Source organism: Phascolarctos cinereus, unplaced genomic scaffold (assembly GCF_003287225.1).
Source record: "Phascolarctos cinereus isolate Bilbo 61053 unplaced genomic scaffold, phaCin_HiC Scaffold_4;HRSCAF=312, whole genome shotgun sequence".
Lineage (NCBI taxonomy): Eukaryota > Metazoa > Chordata > Mammalia > Diprotodontia > Phascolarctidae > Phascolarctos > Phascolarctos cinereus.
This window is the reverse complement of record NW_027555847.1, coordinates 127,084,873-127,096,272: the sequence shown is the minus strand read 5'-3', so window position 1 is coordinate 127,096,272 and position 11,400 is coordinate 127,084,873. Positions and strand designations below refer to the sequence as shown.

The following is an 11,400-nucleotide window of genomic DNA, read 5'->3' as shown; positions in this document are numbered from 1 at the left end:
CGCTTGCGTGGGCTCACTCACAGGGCCTGCTGGGAAATGTAGTCTTTCTCTCCAAGAGACTGCGGAAAGGGATCCGGGACTCGAATCTTACGATGTCCCCGGCGTGCTCTTTGCTGGGAAATGTAGTTTCAACTTTTGCGTTTGGCGTGCTTCAGAGTCTTGGCTTTTCTTTTCTTTTCTTTTTTTTTTTTTCTGTTACACGTTCCTAATTTTCATTCTTCCATATTTTGAGTTCTTCAGTAAAGGATTTGTATTACAGAGCCTTAGGAGCTCAGGTTTTCTCCTTTTTCAGTCGTTTTTCAGTCATATGCTACCCTTTGTAAACCCTATTTGGGGTTTTATTGGCAAAGGTATTGGAGTGGTTTGCCATTTCTTTCCCCAGCTCTTTTTTTTTTTTTTGGTGAAGCAGTTGGGGTTAAGTGACTTGCCCAGGGTCACACACCCAGCTTTTTTTTTTTTATAGATGAGGAAACAGGCAAACAGGGTTGAGAAGAAAGGGAGTTATGCAAGGGCTTTCATACTGGAAGGAGTATTTTAGGAAAATTAGTTTGGCTGAGGTAGAGGAAAGCAGCAGGAATGATAAGAAAGGAGGTATCAAGAGGAAAGAACCCACAGAGGATCAGCTTTCCTACTTACTACCAGCCTCAGAACCTTGGGCCATGGTCATATAACTGTTAGGTGTCTGAGACCAGATTTGAACTCGAGAAGATGAGTCTTCCTGACGCCAGGCCTGGCACTCTATGTTAGCCCACCTAGTTGCCCTCAGTCAAATCACCTACTTCTTGGTAAATATCCTCGTTGATGGGGTAATTGCTGAGGATGATGGAGAAGTGTAAAAGTAGGTACCTGCCCTAGGATCAACACAGTGACAGATGCTTAAGAACTGAAAGGGAATTGAGACATTATCCAGTTGAACTTCTTCATTTAATAAGGAAGGAACCTCAGGCAGAAAGAAAGTAGGAGATTTATGGCCCCCCCCCATCATACGGCTATTTTGTAGCACTGGACCCTTACCCAAATAGGTTAATTAACATCATACTGACTTGCCTCTTCAAAAGGATTACAATCTAAGCGGGAGAGAGGAGAAGTGGAAAGAACACTAAACATGGAACCGAAAGACCTGGCCCAGTTATGAATGCCTAACCACCTCAGTGCCTCCGTTTCCTCCTCTATCAAATAAAAAGTTTGGCTAGATGTTTGTTACCCTTCACTTTCAATTTCTGGGAATGCATGTACAACAATAGCAAGGAGTACAGGGCAAATTCTGAATTTCAGATACCATCTAATGAGACCTTCCTAATGGAATCCTACCACCCATTCCTAATAGCTAGATGCATAGAGCACTGTCTTGGAATGAAAAAGACCTGAATTCAAATCCTACCTCAAACATTTATTAGGTGGGTGAATGGGATATCCCAGTGAAGACTTCTCAGTATAATTAAGGTTTGGGATAAGGCTATCCTAAATCTGGTAATAAGTTCAGAAGGTAAGATAGGGTTAAGTATAAATTTCTGTAAGTTTTTTTTTAATGCCGTATATCAGTAGTTAAAATTTGTCTAGTTATTAAGCCTTAGCCTACCTTTTAATCTTATTCAGATGTGCCTTTGCCCCTTGCCCTAGAATCTGGCTCCAGAAAACCCTTAAAAGGTTCCTTATCTACTCCCCTTATCTCCCTTTGAAAAGACATTACTCAGACGTCTTCCAGTTCCCTCCATTATCGATTCCCATTGTCTATTCAGTCTCTCAGACCTTTCAAAACAGTTGTAAACCATCTTTCACGGTGGCCTGGCTCCACAGTACAAAGTCTAGCCTGACTGCACATTTTTAATTGCTTCTTTGACATTATCTCAACAAACTAAGAAATATAGAGATGTATACTATTTCCTTTGTCCTATGGTAGAGTCTCGAGTGTGAGATTGTGAGCCCAGTTAATGGACAGCTAGTGGGAAGGGGAATTTAACCGGTAGGGCTATTTAACCTGGTTTTCTACTTCTGTGTCTTTGTCTCCCCTTATCAGATCATACTGGTGGAGGGACACCCAAATCTCGAGATTTGAAATAATAATAATAAATCAACTTTCTGTTTCTCCTTGGATACCTCTGTGTTTTGTTTTGTTTTTTAAATTTGAGTGGCATTCCACACAGTGGGTAAGTCACTTAACCTTTTTCTGCCTCAATTTCATCATCTGTGAATTGGTACAGTACTAGCATCTATCTCCCAGGGTCCCTGTGAAGATAAAAACTAGATACATTTATAAAGCTAGTTATATAAATGATAATTTATCTACCATCTGCTTAAACATTTTAAAACATAAATTTATAATCTTTTGTTTTTACATCACCAATTTTTTCTTATACCCTCCCTCTCATTTTACAGATAGCCATCCCTTATAACAATGTTTTAAAAAATAGAAATGTGGATAGAGCTCTGGCCTTGGACTCAAGAGAACCTGAGTTCAAATATGACCTCAGACACTTGACACTTACTAGCTGTGTGACCCCAGGCAAGTCACTTAACCCCACTGCCTCACTGAAAAGCAAAAAAACAAAACAAAACCCAATAAGAAAAATAGAAAATAAGAGAAAAAAGGCAAAACTAATCAATACATCTAAAAAAATCTGACGTTATATTCAAGATTCTAAACCCATGGTTCTCCCACTTTTGCAAAAGAGTAGGGGAAGGGGTAGGTGTCTTCTCATTTATCTTCTTTAGGGCCAAACTTGTGCTGCAATACTTTAAATGACAAGGAACTCATTACCTCACTAGGGAGCCTATTTTATTGTTGGACAATTGTAGCTGGTAGCAGTTACTCCCTCTCTGTAACTTACATTCATTGTGCAAGTTTTATTCTCTGGAGCCAAGGAGAATATCTAATCCCTCTTCTATTTAACTCTTCAAATATTTAAAGACTCAACCAAACAAGAAAATCTGTACTGGACACAACACAATTTAAAATGCATTAATATTCATTGTCATAATCATCATAACAACAGCTAGTATTTACATGCTTTAAGGTTTACAAAGCAGTTTACAAGTACCTCATTTTATTCTTGCAACAACCATGGGAGGTAGTTATTTTTGTTATCCCTGTTTTATAGATAAAATTTGAGGCAGATGGAGAAGTGACTTGCCCAGGGTGGCACACCTAGTGTCTGAGGAAAAATTTGAATGAACTCAGGTCTTCCTGATTCTAGGTCAAATGCTGTAAGAGGAGAAGATTGTAAAAATGGTAAAAATCACAAACACCATTAGTGTTAGAAAAGGTGATCAAAAAGATACTAGAAGCTAGCAATCCTTAGTTCTGCTTTTCACGTATGTCAAGTCTTGATGAAAATATCAAAATGGAACAAACAGAATTTCAAAGACGATTCTCTGTAGCACACCACATCTTCATACTGAGGTGCAAGGCATGTGTCTTAGTGTCATCTTGAAAGAATTCAGACTCAGACTGTCTCCAAATCAAGCAAGGGTATTTATTTGGGGTGATGCACCTGGTAGGCTCTTTTGCTTAAGGGAGACAGCAGCAGCAGCAGCCAGAAGAAGCTAGGGATTTTTATAGAGGAAATGTGCCACGTGGGTAGAGAGATGAGGTAATCAGGGATATGCAGGCAAGGGGCTGTGGCTGAGTTCTTTGAATATCCTGTTCAGACATATCATTTCATTGGCCAGCCTATTTGCCCAGGGCAGAGGGGCCTCTGTTAATCTCATCATTCAGAATTACAACATTGCTTAAGAGGTAGAATAAATTCAAGATCCTTTCCCTTACCTTTCCAGTCTCCCCTAATACTCCACCTTTCCAGTCTTCTTACATCATGGTCAATGCTACATACTCTTCACTCTAGTAACACTGGTCTTCTTGATATTTCATGGACAAGACATTTTAATCTCTGGCCCTGGGCATTTTCTCTGACTGTCCCTCGTGCCTGAAATGTCCTTCTTCATCTCTGCTTACTGCCTTCCCTGGCTTCCTTCAAGTCCTAATTAAAATCCCATCTTCTACAGGAAGCCTTTCACAACCCTTCTTAATTTTAGCGCCTTTCCTCTCTTAAATAACTCCCTATTTTTTTCTATATATAACTTGTTTGCACATATTCATTTGCTTGTTGTCTCCCTCATTAGACTGTGAGTGCTTTATGACTCTCTTTAGTCTCTTTTTGTGTCCCTGGCAATCAGCATAGTACCTGGCACATAATATGCTCTTAATAGACATAAATAGACTGCTACTTATTTTTTTAAATTGACTTGGTAAAGCAAAATGCAGGTGTCTACCATGCATATAACAAGACATGATTCTTTGAGAGACGCAAAGAGATCATTTTGGTGAGTGTTTTTTAACTATTAATGTTAAACAAGTCACAAAACTTTGTTCTCCAAAGATATCTGCCACTGTCTTAGATGATATCTTATGAAAATTCTCCAGATAGTCCTGTTTTCAGGTGTCATACCAATTGTATCAGGTCCCAGAACACTGTGGAACTTCTTCAGAAAGATCCAGGGCCTCTCTGAAGAGACTGGCCTGTTTACCCATGTGGAAAAAACAACCACAAATCAATGAAGATCGCATAGTGCCCAGAAGAGGGATAGAGACTAGACCTGTGGTTTTATTGGTGTAGCGAGGACCCTTTGAAGAACTTCCTTTGCCAGTTTAGGATTCCACCTTCTCTGCAATTTATAGGCTTATAAAATGGGGTCCAGAATACTGATGGGTTAAGTAACTTTCCCAGAGGAATTTCCCATCAATTATGTGCCAGGGACTGAACTTGAACCCAGACAGTCCTGGCTCCAAGGCCAACCTCCTACCTACTACTCATGCTGCCTCTTATTGCGGAGATTATGAGAGTTTTTTTATTCCCAGAACGGTAATTGGCACCTAGTAGGCACTTAACAAGTAACTGCTTGTTGATTAGTGACATTCAGTTGGACTGGTCCAAGAGTTACTGAGTTGGTCTTTGTATTTTGGATAGGTACTACAGATAGGGAAAGGGAAAGGAATAAGCATTTCTATAATGCCACTGTCAGGGCCTGTGCTAAGTATTATTTCATTTGATCAACCCCAAAAGATGGGTACTATTATGACTCCCATTTTACAGCTTAGAAAAATTGAGGCAAACAGAGGTTAAATGACTTGCACGGGGTCACACAGCTAGTAAGGATCTGAACTCAGATTTGAACTCAGATCTTCCTGACTCCAGACCCACATTCTATCCACTGTGCTACCAGCTGGCTATAGGCAATAATACTAGGCCCAGAATGGGATAGGAGAGTGAGGCTGTATTGAATATGTGAAATTATATAGAATTTTTAAGGCTCACAAACTTATTAATACTGAAATCAATCTTTTTAATGTTAATATTCTTCTTGTTAATACTGTGTGGCTGCAAATCATGGAACATGATGACCCTACAAAAAAGCAAAGTTGTCTTCTACTCCTAGAAATACCAAAGAGTATAACGGTACTACAGGAGGAGACGGTGGCCCTCAGCATCTTGGAGCTAGAGGCCAAGGCAGCTTCCAGAGGGGCTTCAGCAGTAGATAAAGCACCAGCCCTGGAGTCAGGAGGTCCTGAGTTCAAATCCAGTCTCAGACCAGACACTTGACACTTATTAGCTGTGTGATCCTGGGCAAGTCACAACCCCAACTGCCTTGTCGAAAGAAAAAAAATATAGAGGGCCTTCAGCAGAATGAGCTGAGGTCAAGATCAGGGTCATGTCTGTGGGCAAGGCTGGGCTGGGCTGAGGCCAAGGCTTGACAGCTTCGGGAGCAAAGGCTAAAGACAAAGTCCCCACACGAGACCATCGAATACATGAAAACCAAGACCATAGACTCTATTCCTTTTCCATTTCTTTTCCCTTTCCCCAAGAAGTCTTGGATCCTAGGAGCCTTCTTTAAAGGATGAAGTTCTGAAGATCATACCTGGGGAATATACCAGGTTCAAGAGTTTTGTAGCCAAGTTGGCCTGGATATCAAAAATCCCAAGTAAGTTTCTGCATCTATTTGTGCCATCCAGCCACACTGGCCATTGAGCTTGTAGCCACTGAGGAAGCAAGATTGGCGCCACACACACACACACACACACACACACACACACACACACACATCCCACAAGGTCACTGACCATACTGCATCAGTCCTGTCTTAAGGGAAGTCTCAATTCCTGTGCCTAAAAAACTCCTCTTGAGGGTCAGAACTGATGGGTTGGTTGCTATATTTTTAGCTACCTTTGATGCCATCTCTAAACCCCTCTGCCATCTAATTCCTGGTTCCTGGAAAGAGATTGTGTTTACTAAATCTCTCTATAAGGAATTCACTGACTGTCTTATAAGAACAGATAACAGAGTGCCTAGTGAACCAGGCAGTTGCCTGGTTACCTCATAAATGTCTTTGTAAGAGCAAAAAATCAAGTAAACTATGCCTAATTTTTTAAAATTCAGAATTATAGACAATCCAAAGAACATGGAAGAATAAAGCAAGCATATAAGTAGGCTGCAATATTAACTACAATTTGCATTGAAAAAGTGGCAAAGAAGTCATCTATGACATGTAAAATTGTAAAAGTCGGTAAGTCAATCACATACTGAGAAAGGAGAATAACATTTGGAAGCCTTGAGTACTGCACTGGTGTCCTTAACATTTTAAAAGACCTTGGGTTAGTCACATAACCTCCCTCCCTGCAGCTCAGTTTCCTCATCTGTAAAAAGAAGATAGTGATAGGTATACCTAAATGACTCAGTGGGCAGGTCTTTTGTAGAGGATTTATGGAAAGACATAGGTAATATTCACATACAATAAGAAAGCCTGGGTGTGTTATGATTTTTACAAATGGAGAAAGTATAGACACAAATGAGTTCTCAGATTCACTGAAGTATCAAGTTGTTCTAGGACTTCTTTCTAATTTCTTTAAATGCTATGTGACATGGATAGTGAGTGTGCTCTCACTTTTTCTAATAGAAGCAGGCCTGCTATGTCTCCTCGGAGGATTCTAGGGTAACCTGAGGAGTTGGGTGTCCCTTTTTTTTTTTTTAACTAACATCGAGTCCCCACCAACTGTGTTTCTAATGTGAATTAGTTAAGGGCCAGTGACTAGAATCCTAGATCCATTTAACCTCTTAATGTTGCATAGCTTTTACAAAGGATATTTACTTCAAAGATATAGAAAGAACAAATTTATAAACATTTTCCCCAGTCTCTTCCCTGTACTACCTTGGTCTCTAGGGGAGTAGATTCAAAACTTAGCTCAGTTCCTAGATAGCATTGGTCTCACCAAGTTCACAACCAAATACAGCATCAATTTGGGATGAAGCCTGGCTTCAGATGTTACTGGCATGGATCCGAAAGCTTCTTGGGGCAGCAGTACTGGGCTGGTGGCAACACCCAGCCTAGAACTCAGGCTCCAGAATACCAGGATGATAGGGTGTCCTCATGATGAACTTTTAAACTCATTAGGTTGTAAGATTTCATTCCCTTCAGCTAGAACAGAAAAAGAACAAATGAAAAGTCCAAGGACCCAAGCCCAAGCCCATTTCTTTCAGAGGAGAGCTGGGGGGCATATGGGAGAATGTTCTAAGACCATCCCTTTCATAGAATGGTCTTTTACCATGTGCTTGTGTAATACCCTCCCAAGATACTAATGAAGCAAAGAGCTGGTTGAAGCTGATTCAGGCCTTTTTGAAGTTCTGACAGCTCTAGCTATGTGGCCTTTTGAAAAAGGGCCCTCCCAACCATGTGGTCAACCAACCAAAATCAGTTACCTTTTTTGTCTACCCATGCTCCACAGTCTCCTCTCCAAGGCACATCATCACAATTTTCCCAGAAGCCATTTCTCCAGTGTCCTCCATGTAGAGAGATTACATCAACCAAGCAAGCTAATGGGGTCTGCATGGGCACTAAACCCTCATCATGCATGGTTCAAAAGTTCCTTGTTATCCTGGTCTCCTTCCTCTGCACTGAACCCATGGGTGTTCAGAACTAAGTATAATGTTCTAGTTGGGAAAATTAGCTTACCTGGGCAACTGTTCATAGAATGTCACCCTGTGGGATTGTGGGGACGAAGGAGGCTAGATACAAATCCTTCCCTGACTGCGTCTATCTGTACAGTCCCTCCTATCCCCATGCTTGGCTTCAAATAGCAGTAAGCCACTCTACCTATCCTTATGTAGATGCATGCCATTCACTGCCGCTACCACTACCACCCACTGAAAAAAGAAACTATCACCTCTCTGTCAGGAACTGGGTAACACACTTCACTGGTCCTCTGGAATCATCTCCACCACACTTTTCCTTATGCTTTTATCATTGCTTGAATATCCTCCACCCCTTTCCAATCGCCATCTACCAAACTATTCTATCCTTAAAAGTCCCATCTCAGAGCTTCCGCTGACTGCTCTCCCTCCTATTCATATCCAGAATACTGTGTTTGTATCTTATAAACCCAATCACATTCTGCCTTATAGTTATTCCTGTAAAGACTTGTTCTGACTCCCCCCAACTAGTTGGTAAGTTGCCAATTTTTTTAACCCACATTTCTGTACTACTGTAAGGTTTATAAGTACTTTCCTCAGAGCAACCTTTTAAGACAGGTAATGCAAGTTTTGGTATCCCCTTTTTTTACAGATGAGGGAATTTGCCCAAGATCACAGCTAGTAAGTAATAGAGTTGGGATATTCTGCTCCCCTCTTTGAAGGCTGGGATGATAGCCAACATCTCTTTGCATCTCCTCTGGTGCCTGCTACAAGGACTTGCATGTGTTAGTCTTCAAAAGATGTTTGTTAAATGAATTACTCACATGAACCCCTCACATTATTGACAGACCTTTATCTGTATTTGGTTTGTCAACGCTTCAAAGGAGAGGATCAAGGGGATTTTTATCTCTTTCTTCCTTCCCACCCATCTAGGCCACCAATCCATAGCAAACTTGTTTGAATGAAGAAAGATCTGAACTCTACTCAGTCCTAGGAGGTTGTTTGTCCCTGGATTCTCCTCCATTCCTCCTCTCCTTCCCCCTTCTTTCTCCTGCTCCTCTTCTCCTTTCTCCTGCTCTTCTCCTCCCAAAGACCCCAGAACCCTGAAATAAGAGTTACCCCATGGGAAAATATCCAGATGGGTGGCAACCTGAGGAGAACAGAAAGGAGGAAAAGGAACGGCTGCTGGGAGTCAAAGGACAGAACGCTTTTCCTGTTTTGATTTCATTTCTGTTTATACTGGACTCTGGAATCCTGGGATGAGGCCAGATTGCATCAGACAGGGCCAACGTGGATTGTTGGGGGGGAGAGGGAACCCAGCCCTATAAATTTGGGGAGGAGCTGTCCTAAGGAGAAGCAAAGCTGAGAGACAGAGAGAAAGAGAAATTCATAAGCAAGAAATTAGATAGACTAGGAACAGAATTCTCCAGTCCTAATGGCAACAACTCCATTAGCTTCTCCACCACTCCAGCCCCTGACCTTGGAGGATGAGGAGCCAGAATGCTTGGACCAGTATGACATATACAGCTTTACTGATTCTTATCTGGGTGAGAGATGTGGCCCCACCTTCCTTATCTAGATGCCCTTTCATTCTAGCTTCCTTCCTAGTGCCCCTAGTTCCAGTCCAGACTCAGCTCTGTATTTCTAGAATCTTTTTTCCTGATATTTTCAGGGTGCCCTATGGATTTCAACATAACCATCCCCTGACACCCATCCCCACCCTCTGTCCACTTAATTTTAATCCTAGGTCCCAGCCAGTCCCACAAACAACCCTTATAGAAGCCCTTACAAGTCTCCTTATCTCAGCCTCCCAGAATCCTTATTTCCCATCATGGTTCAGCTCAGTTGCCCCCTTGTTTTTGAAACCTTCCTCATCCCTCTAGTTTTTAGATCCCTTACCCTCTTCAAATTACCTTGTATTCATTTTTCTGTGTATATGTTGTTCTCCATTGGAATGTAAGGTCTTTAAAGGCAAGGATATTTCATTTTTGTCTTTGGATCTCCAGTACCTAATGCAATGCCTTGCATACAGTAGATGCTTAATAAATGTTTGTTGAATTGAATTATACTGATCTGAGAAACTGTCCAATCCAAACTCTGAGTTTTACAGAGGAGGCTGAGAAGAATGAAATGGTTTGCCCAAATTTACACAGCAAGAGAGATCTTACACAAAAGAAAAATCTAGAAATAGGACTCAGGAATCCTGCTTCTAGTCCAGTTCTTGCCACTGCCCCTCATGTCTCTATCTCTCTTTCTGTTGGTCTCTGCAACCATAGCCACCAAGTGGCTTCCGCCCACCATGTTCTCTGAGCACCTCATTCCTAAGACTACTGCCTTCTATTTCAGGAAGAGGGAGCAGGAAAGGTCGTACCAAAAGAGAAGCTGCCAACCATACCAACCGACCCAGCCCAGCTGGCCACGAGCGGAAGCTGCTGACCAAGCTTCAGAACACAGAGCAAAAGAAACGTGGCACTAGACCCTGAGCCTAAAACTCTGAGGTAAGGGAGTCAAGAGCCCCCATACAGATCTCTCCAGCCTAATGTATGGGCTGACACACTAGCAAAAGAATGGTATTCAACTCTAAGTCTCAGAGCTGGCTGGGAGGTATGACCGCTATAATCTAGGAAAGAACCCTGGAGTCCTAAGAAGGAGGTCTCCTAAAGTTGGTAAGTCCCAACCTCTAAAGATCTCTTTTTCTTCCAGGCTGGGCCAGAGTACTGATACCAAGATCACGGCTATGGACATATGGCAGCGAAGACAGGGCAAGAGAGATAGGATCTTAATCTTGCCTGACAGCCTTCTCTCAAGAGATGTGCCCTCCCCAGCCTGGCTGGAGTTTGGAGGGGCCTGGCAAGTGAGATCCTTTAGCACTTTCAGAGGAGATGAAGAGGAGCTGATGGTAGGAATGGATGAGCTAGATGAAGCAGAGGGAAAGGGAAAATCTACCTAAAGAAACTGAATCTATCAAAGGACAGTGGTTACAATAAAGAATCAATCAGAGGGTTCTGTGTGTGTGTGGTTGATTTCAAGTCTCTCTTGCTTACTGAAACACCCTCTGTCTTCTCCTCTTTCTCCCTAGTGCCCTCCAAAATGACAGAGGGCCACAAAAACATCTCTTACCACTCATCTGAAACTATAAGATCCAGCCTTTTCAGCCATTATTTCAAATTCTGGAACCTCTGTAAGGCTGGTGTCAGGGAAGGATTTGCACCATTGGCCTTTGTGATCCTGATTTTGCTAAATAGCTATAGACAGAGAACCTGGGGAAAAGATACCAGGAATTCTAGGTCCATTAAGAAAACTGAGCGGCAGCTAGGTGGCGAAGTGGATAGAGCACTGGCCCTGAAGTCAGGAGGACCTGAGTTCAAATCCAGCCTCAGACCAAACACCTGACACTTACTAGTTGTGTGACCCTGAGCAAGTCACTTAACCCCAACTACCT

The 11,400-nt window shown here is 42.0% G+C and overlaps 1 protein-coding gene across 1 annotated transcript; it reads left to right on the top strand.

The window, feature by feature from the left end:
- Positions 1–9,302: 9,302 nt before the first annotated feature.
- On the top strand, positions 9,303–10,958 carry NUPR1 (nuclear protein 1, transcriptional regulator). The gene is made up of 3 exons (XM_021006896.2): positions 9,303–9,505; positions 10,305–10,456; positions 10,662–10,958. The coding sequence occupies exons 1-2, from the start codon at positions 9,394–9,396 to the stop codon at positions 10,439–10,441; spliced, it is 249 nt and encodes an 82-aa protein (XP_020862555.1). The 5' UTR covers positions 9,303–9,393; the 3' UTR covers positions 10,442–10,456; positions 10,662–10,958.
- The last annotated feature ends 442 nt before the right edge of the window (positions 10,959–11,400 follow it).

Coding starts and splice junctions, on each gene's coding strand:
- NUPR1 (XM_021006896.2), top strand. CDS start 9,394: ATGGCAACAACTCCATTAGCTTCTCCACCACTCCAGCCCCTGACCTTG. Junction 9,506..10,304: donor CTTTACTGATTCTTATCTGG/GTGAGAGATGTG, acceptor CTTCTATTTCAG/GAAGAGGGAGCAGGAAAGGT.